This window comes from Diplotaxodon limnothrissa, linkage group LG15, assembly GCF_057381915.1.
Source record: "Diplotaxodon limnothrissa isolate DT_005_m linkage group LG15, D_limnothrissa_male_GT1.1, whole genome shotgun sequence".
Taxonomy (NCBI): domain Eukaryota; kingdom Metazoa; phylum Chordata; class Actinopteri; order Cichliformes; family Cichlidae; genus Diplotaxodon; species Diplotaxodon limnothrissa.
The window spans coordinates 10,666,734-10,684,222 of record NC_140610.1 but is presented as its reverse complement, the minus strand read 5'-3'; the positions used below and the strand labels follow the sequence as shown (position 1 = coordinate 10,684,222).

Genomic DNA, 17,489 nt, shown 5'->3' with positions numbered 1-17,489 from the left:
TTAAAAGCATGGAATTTAAATGGCTTACAAAGTAAAAATGACGCATTTATGCTTAATAGATCCTTTTTAAGGTACATTTGTAGTGAAATTTTAACAAATTGGACGGTTTCTGGACAATGCTTTTTCTGCATTTCAATAACTGCCAGTCTACAACATCAAAGCAAGAGTTCTAGGTAAGTTCCTGAGCCCAAGTGTCACTCAACTACTATGAGACCATATAGAAATTTATTGAGCTCTTGGTCAAACTAACCTTGCACGCCTTGCAGCAGCAAGTCAACTCCACTGCGATAGTATGAAAAAGCTGCCTGGTAGTCCTGTTCCTTCTCCTTTTGGACAGCAAAACAAATGAGCTCACTGGCTTTGTCCAAGTAGTCTGAATTAACGTCCTTAAGGTTGCCGCCAGTGGATTTTTTCAGACTGCTGGGGAAGAGCGGTGCTCGACCTGGCCAGCTAACCTCTGGGTTAGGGGCTGAGGAGGCAGGGACCGGGGCAGGTGATGGAGTGCGATGTACATGCAGGGAGGGCAAGCGAGGGCTGCAGCTGCTGCTAATGTTGGTGGCTCCCCCTTGTGGCTGGTTTGGGGAGGTGTGACCTGAGGCCATGCCATCATCCAACTCAGCCAAAGAGTCTGTGTCCACCGCAAGGGAGGTCAAGTCGCTGTCACTGGATGGGCCTAGGAATAACAGGAATCCCGCAGTCATAACGGACAGCTACAAACATAAACCTTTAACAAAACTACATCATCATCTTCCTCTCTTTAGGGGTAGCCACAGTAGATCACCTGTCTCTCCATCTCACCCCATCCCTAGTATCCTCCTCTGTATGTCCTTCTTCACTACATCCACGAACCTTCTTTGTGGTCTTCCTGTTTTCCTCCTGCCTGGCAGCCCTATATTGATTGTCCAAAATGTCCACTATTCCTTCTCTGCACATGTTCAAACCATCTCAGCTCTTCCTCTCACGTACTCATTTCTAATCCTGTCTCTTCTGGTCGCTACCATCTTATAAATCTTTAGTTTCACTCTTCTGTCACAAATCACCCATGCTCACCCTCTCCATCCTGTCTTGACTCTTTTTTACACTCACCATTTATTAGATCCATATATATCCCAAAATATTTAAAGTGTGCAAGTTTATTGTACATACCTCCATACTCTGATGTGAGAGTCAAATCTTCTGCCCCACTGATATCTCTCTGAACTGAAAAACATATCCAGACATCGCAAAGCAAATTTGAATTAGCACCTACTAATCAGCACCTAAGCTGAAAGGAAGACTAATAACAGGAAAGACATTCTGTGTGCAACCCTACCATCAGAGCTACAGTCTGATAGAGTGTCAGCCAGGAACTCAGAAAAGGGTTCCGCTGGTCCAATGAGCTCTGAGCCGTCATGGACCTCACCACCCTGGACAATAAAAAATAATTCAGTCAAAAGTTTTTTGCGATTATTCTTGTGTTTCTGTCAATGTGTACTAAAATACCTTGAAGAAATCTTGGATATGCTGGCTATTGTAAAGAGCAGGGATATTAGCTGAGAACTGCAGGAGATCCTCAGAGCACTGTCTTCTTTCCTCAATCACCGAGTCATCAAAACGACCTACGACAGGCACACACAGATGCAAAAAACATACATAAGTGATGCTTCCATTACGCAAGTGATTATACTGTATTTATTATAACTAGTGCCTGCTTACAGTATAATAACACCAAGCTATCTGAAGTGGGCAAATCCATCTCTACAAAGCAGGGCTGCAACGATGCGTCGATATAATTGATGACTTCAACTATGAAAATTTGTCACCGTGGAATTTTATTCTCGACGCATCATGTTCTAAAACCATGCACTAAAGACGTTACATATAAAACGCATGGAAAAATCTGGAAATCAGTTTTTGACACAACACCGGCACCCTGGAGCTGTGACGTCGACTCTGAATGGGTCAGTTTTAAGCAGTCAAGTTAGTGCATTGCGTTAATACCTTGTTTGTGTTCATGTGTGTACAGTAATGTTTATATTAGCTTACCTGTCGGAAACTTTTCATGGATGATGCTTGCTAAGCGAACAGTTTCAGTTTTGTTGGCTAGTAAGTGAAATGCGATAGAAAACCATTAAACAGCAGTAGCTACACTGTCTCCTAGTTTCTTTCTCACATCAATATCAGGATTAAACAGTGTAACTGGTATTGATCACTACACCATCTGAGAAACTATGAAATAAAACCAAATTTGTGATTTGGTTTTATTTCCAATTCTGTTTTGTTCAGCTTTCCTAGTATTAAGCAAAGGCGTATAGATGAGTTTGTCCTGAGAAGAGGCTCTTGCACCTCTCAAATGACTGAAGTCATGACAGAGAGGATCCTCAGCATGATTATCAGCAGCTGGGGACATCATCTCAAAGATAACAGTCCAGAGCATTTTCACTGCAATCGTGCATTCATGAATTAAATCATCTGTGAACTTTGCAAATTTTTTTCATTTTGGACTGGAAAAAAAATCTTTATGATTTAATTTTAAGCTTTATTTAAACTTATGGACAGAAGCCATTTTTAGTTTCCTATTTGCACATAACTTTTTTTTTGCCAAAATACTACTAACACTTTAATTTGTATTACCTAATTTTTTATTTATTTAATTTTTATTCTCACAGAGTTCCTCTTGAGTAATGTTTAAACACATTTGATTATTTTCAAAATCCTTTGTTTCCTGTGTCATTATTTTAATTTGCTTTGGGACGAGACAACAGGGTAACAGCGGGAATAAGAGTTATTGAAATAATTGTTGACCGATTAACTAATCAAAAAAAAAATTGGCAGATTAGTCGACTAACAAAATAATCTTTAGTTGCACGCCTACTACAGAGTCTAACATTCACATTTTTCTTTGTTCAAAATCTCAACAACTCAAAGATGAGGTACTGTAGAATCGAAAGAAATCTCACAGAAGAACAAAACTGTAGAGGAGTAATTCTGTCAATCAAGACAAGCTTTCGCTCTGGATAATTTTAGGGCAAATGTGTGACACAGGGGAATAGAGAAAGTCATCTTCTTACCAAAGACCTTGGCCTTAGCAAAGGGAGGAAACAGCTCTGATTGGCCACATGCATTCTTGTGCAGCTGCCAGAGATTCTGATGGAGTTTCCGGAAATCACTGTATCTCTTCCACACTGTTATCTACAGAAAGACAGACACAGAAGACACAGATAAATCAATCATTTGGGGTTTAAAGATCTATCTATCTTTAATTGAATGGATTATGATTATTATCGTTGACTGAACAAAAGCAGCTGATTTTCTACTTGTTTGTAAATGCAAGCTCATTGTCACCGATAATGCTATCTTGTTAAACTCAAAAATAGCTAACATAACAACCAGAGTACTCCACAGCCTTTAACTCCAGAGACTTTTCCCTCATGTGACTGCTACTAGGCCAAAACATAAATCAATGTAGTCCACATTTTGCTGTCATCTTGTGTTTCGAAACTTTAAATACAAGCCACAACAACCAGAATGAAGCAGTTACTTAGTGGAATAAAGAAAAGCATAATGGCCACATATTGAGATGCTACTGTGGTGTGCGGAAATTTTAGGCTGCTGGATGGTGTGGGGAAAAACTAGGCCAATCACATCCTCCAAACAGGAAGATTACTCAGTAATGGAGGTATGTGTGTTTCTGGCAAAACATCTCTCTGTCTCTTAGAAACACATACAGTAATTGACATCATGCCTGTTGCATTAGCACTGGTTGTGGGCTTAACTGCATTCCTCAGTGTGTTTGAAATGTAAGACAGCATGCATGCACAACACAGACAAGTATGGTTGGTTTAAATACTCTGTAAAACCGTGTAAAATGAGCAGAATAATTAATGAGTAACTTCGGTGGATTTCTGTCCATACCAAGGCATATATAGATAGTAAGCATTTAGATTAAAATAAATAGTGCAAAAGTTAGATATGAACAAGTTTCCAGGTGTAGGCCTAATTATCTGTAAACTACATTTCACAATGTTTCTGGTTAAAAGACCTAAGCTTTGGTTTCAGGATATAATGTGTAAAGAAGCCATAAAGCCAGATTCTGAAATTCATGAATTAAAACGAGTAAAACGAAATATCTGAAACTGAAATATCTCCTTGCCATTATTTTTGGATGAGAAATACAGTAGCCCTTGTCTTGGTATTTCTCAGTTGTCAAAGGTAAAGAAGCATTGACCACTCAAAAAATGGATTGAAAAAAAGCTGCATGTCTTACCTCCTGGACATCCTCTGGATTCTTCCTGGAGATTATCTGTGTAAAAGAGGGAGAAGAGAAAATCCATGTGAGTGATCCCTATCTCTTGCTAGAGCAACTTCCTTGCAGGGCTGTCACAAGTATGAGCAGGGACAAGGCTCTGAGTGTCACAATGACGGCATTATGTACAGTGACGGAAGTCTCGAGTGTTAGAACGAGACATCACCCAGAGTCATAACAAGGACAGCAGCCAGACAAAGACACTCAGCCTGCCCCAGTCCAGTTTTTACAATGCGAATGTAGCAATGTGATCGCATAAGTGCTGATTAATAATCAGATAAACTCAATCATCAGTAGGCACGCTGCTCTACGTATCTCACCCTATTCCTAGCATCCTCCTGTCACACTAACCCTCTGCATGTCCTCCTTCACTACATCCATTAATTTTTTCCTGTAGTTTTCCTATTTTATTCCTGCCTGGCAGTTCTAAGTTAAGCACCCTTTGCCCAATATATCCACTATCCTTCCTCTGCATAAGTACAAACCATTTCAGCCTTGCCTCTAAACAACCCAAGCTAGTCAGTCCCTGTGATATAATCATTTCTAATCTTGTCGATCCTGGTCACTACCAATGAAAATGTTAACATCTTCAGCTCTGCCTTCTCTCTTTTTGTCAGTTCCACTGTCTCCAAACCTAAACCTAAACCTAATCTCCAACTTTCTAAACCTTCCCTCTGACATTTACTGCTATCCTCCTGCCAGAAATCTCCACTGGCACTCTCCACCCACTCCACCCCAGCCTGCACTCAGATGCTTTAGATGGTTGACCCCAGGTATTTAAACTCATCCACCTTTTACTTCACTGTTACACTTGCCTCCTCCTCATTCGTACACACGTATTGTGTTTCGGTTCTGCTCAACATGCGGATCATAAAGTACTTCGGCTTTAACACAGAAGTGTTAAATAGTTTTGTTAGCTGAAAATGTAGCGAAACAAAAGAACGAGTTGCCACCTCCTGAATATCTGTGTATCACAACACTATACATAACATTAACTTAGTTGTTTAGCATCAAACCATTAACACCCGGGTTAACTCTGGGTCACATTCAATTCGCTTCAAATCGACAGTGTAAGTTAGCAAATAGAAAGCATGTATTTTGAAACAAGAGAGGGTATGAATGTGCCCATTAGCTACACATATGTTCTCAAAAGCTGTCGCCACTTTTAATTCACCGCCACACGGTTAACCTGACGTTTTTATTTGGGTCTCTTTATAATCATAACAGCTTGGCTAACACTGCTAGCTATTGACACCTAGCATTAGCCTAGCCTTCCCAGTGCTCATCGTCTATTTACTTACCCTTGCAGTGACTTTGTACACAGTGTAGCCTTTCTGGTGCTTCTTGGGATCTGTAACAGTATAAAACCGAGCAAGTTCTCCTCTGTCCCGCTGCGATATCATTCTGATATTGACAACATTGCCGAAGCTACCAGCCGGCTAGCCGTACACATTCATTCTCTGACTGCACAGTCAGTAACATGCAGACAAATAAATCAGAGCGCCCCCTTTAGGAAAGCAACTGAACTGTAATCTTTGTCTACGGGAATGGCAGTTCAATTTGCTACCGGTGAATTTCTTTATTCCGTGAGTGATCAGATTTTTTTTAAACACAGAAATTAACAATTAGACATTAAATCAATAGAATATATGTCACCAAACAGAAAGTCATTTTTTGTGCAACATGGGAAGCATATTATGTCATGTACACTTGATCTGTAATTAACTGTTAATCTTAACAACCAACATTTGGATTTAATAATACAGAAAGTTCTGATCTACTCAATTAGCAAATAGTAATGCAATAAAGGAAAAAAAAAAACTGCATTCATACTGAAAATCATGCAAACTTTTATTATTGCCATTTCAGAAACAATAAATGTTTTTATTGCTGCTGTGGTAGAGACAGTATCCCAGCTTACAAACTGAAGTTGTGCTTCAGTATTAATGGCTTAATATGTGTAATGTAAATATCCCTGTCCCTGTGCTTAGTATGAAAATCAATCAGGTGCTAAAGAAAATGACTGTGATTAAAATTTAACAAGAAAGATAAATGATATCATAAAAAGAGAAACCAAAAGCTTGGAAAATCTGATGTAATGTCGATACAGTAAAGATTTGAACAACTCTGTCTTCCTTTATAGGGATTGGAACTGGCTCTATTGCCAATGCCTGGGCTACATTAATATAATCCAGAGTAGCACAAGTATGATTCCTGCAAGATTCACAATCCAGGATGTGCTGAATCTGTTTGAAGTGTTTCTAATCTGGCAAGCAACAGGTGTCTTCATCAGATCCCTTACAGTGCCATTTGGGAAAAGGTTTGCATTGTGCTGCAAATAAAAAAAAAGATAATCACAATAACACTTTTTTTCTGCAGTTAAAAAACAATGAAATATCTTGCTTTTTTTGTCAGTGACTTCCACTTAAATGCCACATACTGTAGAGAAAGACAAATAAAAGCTCCAACTTTGTGATTATGCTGTGTTTATCATATTTTGATCATAAACCATAAGAACCATTTATAAAATCTTAAATACGCATGCATAGATGTGTGTGACAGTATAGAAGCCTGGCTTACTGGCCAGTCAAATATTATTATAAAAATTAACACTCCAAAGATGCTTAGCATAAATGCAAAATGGCAACAATACAGAACAGATGTAGAGGAGGAAACAATGTTAGATAAAAATAAATACATGTAAAAAACAAAAACAATAGGTCAAATGTTAATGATGGGATCACGTTCACATTCATATTATTTCCTGTACTTTAATAACCCAGCCACTATATGTCTGAAGTTGTAAAGAAACAAGCTTATTGATATAAACATTTTATATAACCTATAAATAATAAAATATAACGTGTTGTCGGTGCCAGTATCTATCTTTTAATCTTCAAAAACATTTGATTAAATCCCACAGGAAAAAAAGAACAGTATCAAATAACTAAGACTGATACTTACATTACTGTTTATGATTGCTTGATATTGCGGTGCCTTCTTTAACATCATTTCATACTCAGTGATCTTATCCATGGGTATTCTGTCAAAAATCAGTATATAGCTAGTTTACTCAAATGCATATGTATGGGGAAAAAAATCAAAAGGGTGGCTGAAGCATTGCATCAGAGCTTACTTCTCTGCGTCAATCAGCACTCCTTTGGTATCTGGAATGCTAACGCATGAGGTGATGTTGATCACAGGGTAGTAGAACAGGAAAGCAAGGCACATCTCATTGGTAGTTGCTAACCCCATCTGAAAGGAGCATGCATTAGAGATTCAATGCAGTCTAACTTGCTTTCATGGTGTAAAATGATTGCGAGATCTTCTTCTTCCAGCTGCTCCCTTTAGGAGTCATCACAGTGGATCATTCTCCTCTGTCACACCAACCCTCTGCATCTCTTCTGAGGTCTTTCTCTTGTTCTCCTTCCTGGCAGCTCCATCTTCAGCATCCTTTGTCTGATAAATCAACTGTCCCTCCTTTGCACATGTCCAAACCATCTCAGCCTTGTCTCCAAACTGTTCAACCTGAGCTGCCTCTCTGATGTACTCATTTCTAATCTTGTCCAGTGTGGTTCCTGATGAAAATAATAGAATCTTCAGCTCCAGCTCTTTTCTTTTTGTCAGAGCCACGATCTCCAAACCATACATGACAACAGGCCTCATTATGATGTATGGTTTGAAGATTGTGCTTTTCAAGGTTTACCATCCTGTAAACTTTCCCTTTCACTGTTGCTTCAATCACAAATCATTCCTGACACTCATCTCCACCCCACTTGCCCTCTATTCCTGGTTAACCCCAGGTGTTTAAGCTAGTTCATTTTCACTACCTCTACTCCCTGCAGTTTCACACGTTACAAATGTCTCCCTCTCATTTACAGATATTTTTTCTTTTTATTCATCTTCACTCCAGAGCACACCTCCAGGTCTCCGCTTGACTCCCTATCCTCACTACAGATCACATATCTTTTGATATTATTATAATGAATAGGAAGGAACACTGTGTTCATATCTGTATGCTTCTTGATACAAGGATTTTGCTGCTATGGGAAGCAGTACATATTTAACAGTCATAATCACAGCTGAACATTGTGCATTACATGTCATTTCTAAGATATGGATGCAAAAACTAGTAAACCACTTGTTTGTTTAAGATTACTTGTGCTACATTTTTTTCTGGTTTCACTCAGGCAGTCTTGATTTCATTCAAGCCATATGATGACACAAGGTCATACACTACTAACCCACCTTAGTGACTGAAGCACGATTGGTAGTATTGTAGGTGCACTCCACTACAATTTCATCCCCCTGTAGTGGAAGGAAAAAACCATAGACAGCTAATTGTTTTCCATTTTTCTCTATTGTGTTCATAAATGTGCATGGAAGTAATGAACCCTTACCTGCTTGATTGTCTTTATGCTTCCCAAACTGACAGCCTGTTGTAGATCAAAGTTGTAGTTTTCATCTATGCCCAAAAAATCTATCTGTCGTTCATTTCTGCAGTGGGATGCACCGGGAAAATCAACTCTAAATTCATGCAGACGACATTGATTGCTGTTGAGCTGCATAGAGTCTGCCTTTTTTTGTTTTTTACCTGAAGTGGCCAGCTCTGACTTTCGTCCCAGCCAAGTGAGTGTGCAAGAATACAGCAAACACTTGAAGATCAGGCACAGGGTTCAAAAACTATGGGAAGGAGAAAAAAAACTTTTACAGACTTTTTAAATACATCTTGGAATCCATATTGCAGAGGTGCATACCTTTGAAAAGTAAGCAGTGTTGCATATGCCGTAGGTGTGGAACTGGTTAGCTTTTGGAGGGATATCGTACTTCAGGCTTCCTGGTAAGACACCTGTAGTCATAATGCCCACATCATGCTGCCGTAGCTTTGCAGTATAGTGTAATCTTAATCCTGAGCTGTCTTTAATGCCTGTAGAGAGAAAAAGAACAGTCAAATACTACTACTACTACTACTAATAATAATAATGATATTAAAGTTAAGTAAATAAATTCAAGATCATAGGAAGCATATTAAATTTTTGACAAACATAGTTGGATACTGGGTGTCAAAGTGCCTCAACACTTTAACTAGATCGCCAACCTAACTGGGTGTTTTGGTGGTGGCAATGGAAAGCACAGCATAACACATCTGTGCCGCAGTATTTAAACATGGCTCCCCAGGTGCCCCCCACTCTAGCTGGGAGCCGGTTTTCTCCCAGCGTTGGTATGTAAGATTAAGATTAATGCTACCCGTTTTAGTCTGAGGCATCTATCCATCCATTTGCTTCTGCTTATCCTTTTCAGGGTCACGGGGGGTTCTGGAGCCTATCCCAGCTGTCATGGGGTGAGAGGCGGGCTACACCCTGGACAGGTCGCCAGTCTGTCACAGGGCCAACACACAGGGACAGACAACCATTCACGTTCACACCTATGGGCATTATTATAGATTTTTCAATTAACCTATCCCCACAAACTGCATGTCTTTGGACTGTGGGAGGAAGCCAGAGTACCCATGCAAACACTCCACAGAAAGACCCTGGCCTGATGGTGGAATTGAACTCAGGCCCTTCTTGCTGTGAGGCAACAGTGCTAACCACCGTGCCACATAGTCCAAGACACTTTCAGAATAATTTCTAAATCTCAAAATTATTCCTTTCTGGTTAAATTAAGGTTAAAACCAAAAATGGTGTTTGAAGGGGTTTGTGGCAAAAATTAAGGCTTCTATCAGGCCAGAAATGTTTCATCATAGTGAAAGATGAACATTTTGAACAACTCTGGATTAATTTTCAGTGACACTTTAAAATAATCCAGATCAATGCGGCAACCTCACTGCAGAGGTCAAGGGGTCATATTTCTCTTTTAACTTGTCCTTAGTTTTAATGAACTCACTATTTACCTTCTTTCCTCTCTGGGTTATTGTAATGGATTTCCAGCCTATAGAATGCATCGCTCTTCTCTCCTCCAATGGGAATTCCCACATTTTCCGGAAGCTCGTACACCTGAAGATTTAGAGATGAATTGTAGGAGAACTGATGTAACACTGGCACAGAAACAACACACACAAGAAAAAAATGATGTGATGTAAATTTAATAAAAAAAAAAAAAACAGTCCCACAAACTCAAGTTAATCCAATATTTTCTCTCATTTTAGTCAGTTCAGATGAACTTTAACTATTTTGGATATTAAGTACCCGCTACATATAAAAATATAAATAAACTTTACATTTTGTCTGACTTGTTTTTGAGTTTTCAAAGTTGATGTTTGACTTTTGTTTATTTAAAAAAACGATTATAAAAGTGAACAATAAATATTGAGTTTTGCTAAACTGAAACAGTGACTCTGTTGTACTCGTTCCTCGTAAGTTATGTCAGCTTATTCACACGGGAGTCATAAACGAAAACTAAGTTCTTGTTACTAAATATTTATGAATTCAATTATTAAACAATTTTACTTTTATTTTAGACAAAAGGTACATGTCAAATGCAATCAAAATATTGGAGTTCTGATAAGGTCCAACTGTTAAGTTAATAAACTTCTGCTAACTTCTTTAGGTTTACAGTGTACAGTCTCTCTCACCCCGCCTCCCACTCCCCAAGAAGCCACTATTCCAAAGCAGCTGTCTCCTATGTCTCCAATGTAGCATGGCTTGTCATAAGGCTCTGTCACTTTGGGGGGACAATGGTACAGCAGCATATGATGAATGAGGTCAAGGTGCTCGATCACGGGCTCGATCTGAGGTAAATTAGGAGAACGAGGTTGAAATAAACATAAAAATCACAATGACAGCATATAAATTCATAAAGTCTACTTTGTTGTGACACTTTTTTTATTAGTTTATTTATGCTTACACATACATCAATGTGGGTGTGCTTTTATATGCATTTTAATTACCCAATCAGACACAAATGAAAGAACAGTGACGACAGAAACATAAAGAAATAATGCTTACCTGGTAAATATGATGTTTTGTATTTAACTTTGGGAACTGCATAACTTTGCAGTGATAGTAGGTAGTGTTGGAAGGGACTATGATCTGTAAACAACAAATATAAAGGTAAATAAACAACAAACAATACGATATTTCTGATCTGACTGTTATTGTCAGTAATTCTTACGTTGTCCACCGTAGCACTAAGATAGCTGGAGTTGGTTGGGATGGACTTTGGCATATAGTTCAGTAGATTTACTTCTTTGGTGCCTCGTCTGGACACGTGGTAAGAGATCTCATCTGTTTTCCCATAGGCAAAGATGAGTTTGATTGGCTGAGCCTGAGAGAGAGAGATGGTAATTTAGGTCAGGCAATATGATCCCTTACACATAGAAGCAATACAGTAATATATACATTCTTGTGGAAGGTGATATTGTGAGACGTTTCTGATTATTAATATCTTTTTATACCTTGTAAAATAACTTAACATGTTACATAAAGTGGTTTAATGCGCTGACTGTGTAGATTTCTGTGCTACTGCAAAGGTGTACTATAGTCTTTGAGTCTTGTTACTAGGAACTGTGTAGCATTTCATGTGTTCAAAATGAAATCATGCACAGCAAATTCTGGTCTTTGGAATAAACTCTCAGGGAGTTCAGATTAACTACATTTGAGTGTACATGCGTGACCATCGAATGAACTCTAGTGCAGAGTTAGAGTAACTCTTTTCCGGGAGTTGATTTTTCAACTCTTTATAGGAGTTAAAACTAAACTCTCACGGAGTGAAATTTCTACTACCATATAGAGTAAAATTTAACTCATAACTAGAGTTAAGTTTGATATTAACTCTTTTGTAGTGTTACTCATCAATTGAAAAAAGTTTTAGGTTTTTGGTGCAAATTACTACAAAAACACAATAGTGATTATTATGAATGTATGGATTTTATTTATCAAAAATAACATATTCAAATATGAATGCTGCATGGATTAACATACATTCTGTGTAACAGTACTGTAATAGCATAATATCCACCATTATTGGCAGCTAAACAGTTGAGGTCAGAAAGGCCTAACATTGGGCGAAAAGAAAAAAAAAACAGAATTAAAGGAAAAAAATGACTACAGAATAAGCACTTCTTGTAATGCAGTGTTAACGTGAGGAAGACTCTGTAAAGTCTCCATCAAGCCAACAAATTAAGTAATGCAACTCTCTCACAGAACATAAAATTGTGAATCACACCCATATGACATTTGGGCATCAAAACATTTGAAATGTCTTACTTTCTCCCTTTCTAGGACCAGTATCTTCTTAAAAATGGTTTCATTTACCTGAAAAGCAGGACACTGATCATGGAAACACGTTTCATGGTTAACATGTATAACAAAAACAGAGAGAGAGCGAGAGAGAGAGAGCAAGTCTTATTACACACTACAGTTGCAGAGCAAACTACATGAAATACTATATTAAATTATTTTTCTCTAATCTGTTTTATCTTCGTGTTTAAGCTTTTTCAAGTAATGGCAACTAAAGAGTCAAGTATAAGTCAATTAAGTACTGTATCTACATTTCTTTCATGTATGCTGTCCAATAGAGGCTGAACCATTTGAAGTCCGGCATCACTTGTGTCACTGCTCTGACTGCTGGTGGTTGAGACAGACAATGTATCTGTTAGACTTGGAGAGGAGGGCTCTTCCACATGTTGCTTCAGGACAGTCAAATCTGAGGGTGACAAATAAAAATATTAGAATACAAGGTATATACAATCAAAAACACAACACAACAAAGATACCATTTATGCACACAGGGCCAGTAAATTGCACGGTTTGATTAAATTATACTTTCTCCCAGGAGAACAGATGGTTATTTTGTATTTTATTATGGTAATATACAATTTACATACCACAAGGTGTGAGTGTCACATAGTGTGTTAGGTCTGAGCAGTCACGCAGCTTCTTGGATGATTGTGTTTCCAGGATGTCTGAAATGCATGTGATAAATCCAACTTACTGTTGAGCCATGAAAACAGCATTTTGTGATTGTTACCACAGGATATTAGACAAATTAAAAATGTTTATTTAAGAGTAACTGTACAAATCAAATCCTTCAAAATCTATCAGAGCATATATTTACTTACCTTCAGCTGTATAGATGACAAAACACACCTCTTTGACTGCTGCAAGTTCAGGAAAGATATCCTCATCCACCTCTATACCCTGCTCATCCGTGACTTTCAGTGCTGCATTTTCTGGTATGAGAAACTTCTGCTGCACTGAAGTAAAATCATCACTTAGTTAATAACAACATTATCATTTCTTCTTTAATGACTTAGTACAAACCATAACTTACCTGCTCTCACAAAATCTGTGAAGCTGACTTCTTCCAATTTTGCATATTTCTTTGTCTCTCTGTGTTTTACTTTTATCAACATCTTGGCCACCTACGGAAAAAAATACCTTTACTACTATGAAACACAACACAAGAAGAAGAGGTTGTTTATGGTAACTCTATGTAAACTGTGTATAACTTAATCAACGAACACTGTCTTACATTGAGTTAGCCTGTCCACACTAAATATTGCTTAAAATCTATTTAGCTAGGCTGGTTTAGCAGACAATGTGACTGCATGTTTGCTGTGTCCTTGTCTTTACAGTTCTGGAGACAGGGTTGTGTGCATGTCTCAGTGTGCAGCAGGACTAACTAACTGATGTTAATGGTACCTCAACATCTCATCAGTGCAGGCTGCACCTCTCTTTGGTTAAATACGGCCATTACCATGAGTCTAAACAGAATATTACTGTAGTTAGCTAACGTTAAATTAAACGTTGGTGTTAAAATTAAGAAACAGAAATAAACGTTTTCATTGACAACGTGAAATGTGTATCTTAAAATACAGTAAGATAAGTAAGTTAGCTAACTTTTGACTAGCATTAGCCTAGCTGCTATCTCCAAATCAGCATAACATACAGAAAACACATGTAGTGCTAGTTAGTTAACTTTATATTTTACTTGTGCATCCATGTAACTGAATATATATATATAAATAACATCACTACACTCACAGAAAATTCCAAAGTAAATAAAGTATTTTTACCTCCTACATGTCGGAGTCCAAGAAAGAAACACAGATAGGCGCTGTAACGGTCGACAGACAAACAACACCAGCAATGTGTTGAATTAGACTCCTTAGCACCCAGTGAATGAACACCTAAATATTACACCGCTTTAGAGTACTCCCCAACACTGACTGTAGTATAAGGTGAAAAATAAACTCCCGGAATGTAACTCTTGCGCACTTTTATGCCTAACTCCAGAATATTTAACTCCAGTGATTTGCTGTGTGCCATTGTATTCTTCTGGAAACCCAGGGCAATGTGTGGAGGAAAAAAAGCCCGGGGAGCCTAACAAAAGAACTGGAATTGCAGATTGTAGACTGTGAAACTTGAGCATTAGCCAGAGAATTACATCTATGGCAACAAAGAAGGAAAACAGAGAAAAGGGTACAACAAAGAGACTTAACTTGTGTTTCAGGCCTAGACAACAAAGTCTAATTGTGGTGTCATATGAGACCTATAGATGTGGTATGAAGAGAGAAACGTTGCACCTCTTCTCAGCATGATTCACTTGTTTGTTTTTATGTTTTTATGGGAACTATTTTGTAAAACAAAACAAAAAAACCAAAAAACCTTCATTAGACAAAATAAAAATAATAATTGTGATGGCTGTGTCACACTAATCCCACACATGCAGACTGTGATAAGGGGAAAGAAAAAAAAGAAAGAAAAGAAACAAGCAACAAAATAGTTACAGTGATCTGGAAGTCTTTATCATCACACGTTTTAATAGGCCTCTTAAAGGTCATGACGGTTTGCCCCTCATTTTCCCGCATAGAGAGGAGAGTGTAGTTCTGCTGTGCATCCTCTAGAGGCATGGAGTTGCCCGTGGCGTATCGATCCTAATGGAAAAAAACAACAGCAGAAAGCCAGACATTAGTCTCTGGCACTGTTAGGTGTGTCCTTTTGAAAGATCACTTACAAAAGTTGTGTGGTGTGAAAAAGGGTTTGCCCACGTCTTGATTTCTTTTTTTTTTTTTGTATGTTTGTCACACTTAATTGTTTCAGATCATCAGACAAAGTTAAATATTAGAAAAAGATAACACAAGTAAACACAAATGCAGTTTCTAAATTAAGCTGTTTATTAGTAAGGGGAAAATCAAAACCTGCATGGTGATTCCTCTCTATAAACCTAACAACTGGTTGGGCCACCCTTAGCAGCAACAACTGCAATTTTGGCCCACTCATCTTTGCAGTATTGTTGTAATTCAGCCACACTGGAGGGGTTTCAAGTATGAAATGCCTTATTAAGGTCATGCCACAGCATCTCAATCGGATTCAGGTCAGGACTTTGACTAGACCATTCTAAAGTCTTCATTTTGTTTTTCCTAAGCCATTCAGAGGTGGACTTGCTGGTGTGTTTTGGATCACTGTCCTGCTGCAAAACTCAAGTGTGCTTCAGCTTGAGGTCACGAGCAGATGACTGTAATTCACGGTTCCATTTACCACAGCAAGTCTTCCGGGCCCTTACGTAACAACACAACCCCAGACCATCACACTACTACCACAGAATTTACTGTTGGTATGACGTTCCTTTTCTGAAACGCTGTGTTACTTTTACACCAGATGTAACAGAATACACACTTTCCAAAAAGTTTAATTTTGACTCATCAGGCCACAGAATATTTTCCCAAAGATCTTGGGGATCATCAAGATGTTTTCCGGCAAAACTGAGACGAGCCTTTCTGTTCCTTTTGCTCAGCAGTGGTTTTCATCTTGGAATTCTGCCATGAAGGCCACTTTTGCCCAGCCCCATTTTTAGTGGAGTCACTAACCTTAACACTGACCTTAACAGAGGCAAGTGAGGTCTGCAGGTCTTTAGATGTTGTTTTGGTTTCTTCTGTGACCTCCTGGAAGGGTCATCAGTGCACTTTTGGAGTAATTTTAGTAGGCTGGCCACTCTGGGGAAGCTTCACTACTGTTCCAAGTTTTCTCCTTTCGTGGATAATGGCTCTCACCATAGTTCACTGGAGCCCCAGAGCCTTAGAAATTCCTTTATATCCCTTTCCAGACTGATAGATGTCAGTGACTTTGTTTCTCAGCTTTTTCTTTGGATCATGAAATGTTTTGTTGAGATCTCCTAGCCCGCTTCAGTTTGTCAGACAGGTTCCATTTAAGTGATTTCTTGATTCAGCAGGTCTGGCAGTAATCATCCCTGGGTGTGGCAGTGACACTGAACTCAGCTTTGTATAACATGTGGTTAATCACAGTTAATTTGTGATTTAACAAGGTGTGGGCCATCACTTTTTCACACAGGGCCATGTAATAATAAGAAAACAGGAAGGTGGCAAGCACTTTTTCACACCGCTGTATCTATTTTTTCTATTTCTGTCCTTGACAAATACCGAACAGGACACAGTAACACTAAAAACTAAAACTATGCAAATCTAAAAACTAAACAAAAATTAATAATTTTCAATAGAATCCAAACTAAAACAACTGATATGAAACTGAAAAGAAAACCAAAACACAAAATTAAATTAAACAAGATGAATGAGGATGAAAGCTTCCAGCTGTTTATACTAAATAAGTAAAAATACAACAGCTGCTCATTTATAATTATTTCATAACTAACCGAGAAGTAGCTTCCACTGGATCCAACTCCTCCTATGACGATGTCTGATCCTTTCATGTCTCCGTTCGGGCTCAAACCAAAACCCACCCAGCCTGTGGTGTTGACCGCCAGCTGGAATGTAATGTCACCTGCTGGATTGTCAAAGCCCCACTTCAGGCACACCAGTTGCTCCTGGTCCAGGTACTCCATAAAGGGCATTGTGACATCCATCGCCCATGACCCTGTTGCGCAGATCAGTAGCAGGGAGAAAAAGGGAAGCGGAGAGCACATGATGCCTCTGCAAAGCTGCAAAGCTGAAACTCTTCAAACTGAGCTGAATACTAGCAGGGCTGCCAAACTCCCTCCCACCATCCAAAGACACACCTGCGTTTCGAGATCAGCTCAAGTGATAGTGGGGGGTGGTAAAGTGCTCAGGCATTTACTGTTTGCCCTTGCTGAACAATAAAAACTGGGCTCCCTGTCACATTCTCATCCTTGTAAAACCTCACAAGAGTTTCAAACTCAACTTCTTTAAAGCCTTAGTATTAAATCCGTAATTGAATCTTTTATGTACTAGCAGTCTCCAGCCACAGTGCTTTTCATACAGCACTAA

General features: G+C 38.6%; 2 protein-coding genes across 2 annotated transcripts in view; both read right to left on the bottom strand.

Moving 5' to 3' along the window:
• The window catches only part of rps6kc1 (ribosomal protein S6 kinase B1), a 30,447-nt gene extending 24,705 nt beyond the window's left edge, over window positions 1–5,742 (bottom strand). Inside the window, exons 1-7 of the mRNA XM_085372075.1 lie at window positions 5,587–5,742; window positions 4,247–4,282; window positions 3,051–3,171; window positions 1,483–1,598; window positions 1,313–1,406; window positions 1,147–1,200; window positions 251–673 (exon numbers count right to left, since the gene is read on the bottom strand). Coding sequence (XP_085228201.1) covers window positions 251–673; window positions 1,147–1,200; window positions 1,313–1,406; window positions 1,483–1,598; window positions 3,051–3,171; window positions 4,247–4,282; window positions 5,587–5,688 — 946 coding nt within the window. The 5' untranslated portion in view covers window positions 5,689–5,742. The remainder of the gene's footprint in view (window positions 1–250; window positions 674–1,146; window positions 1,201–1,312; window positions 1,407–1,482; window positions 1,599–3,050; window positions 3,172–4,246; window positions 4,283–5,586) is intronic.
• Window positions 5,743–6,461: 719 nt separating this feature from the next.
• Window positions 6,462–17,256, bottom strand: moxd1l (monooxygenase, DBH-like 1, like). The gene is made up of 13 exons (XM_085373189.1): window positions 16,898–17,256; window positions 15,018–15,164; window positions 11,399–11,551; window positions 11,233–11,316; window positions 10,860–11,015; window positions 10,179–10,281; window positions 9,043–9,212; window positions 8,880–8,968; window positions 8,686–8,782; window positions 8,534–8,593; window positions 7,422–7,540; window positions 7,250–7,328; window positions 6,462–6,617 (listed from the first exon to the last, which is right to left on the bottom strand). Exons 1-13 carry the CDS (start codon window positions 17,165–17,167, stop codon window positions 6,462–6,464), a joined length of 1,683 nt encoding a protein of 560 aa, XP_085229315.1. The 5' UTR covers window positions 17,168–17,256.
• Window positions 17,257–17,489: the final 233 nt, after the last annotated feature.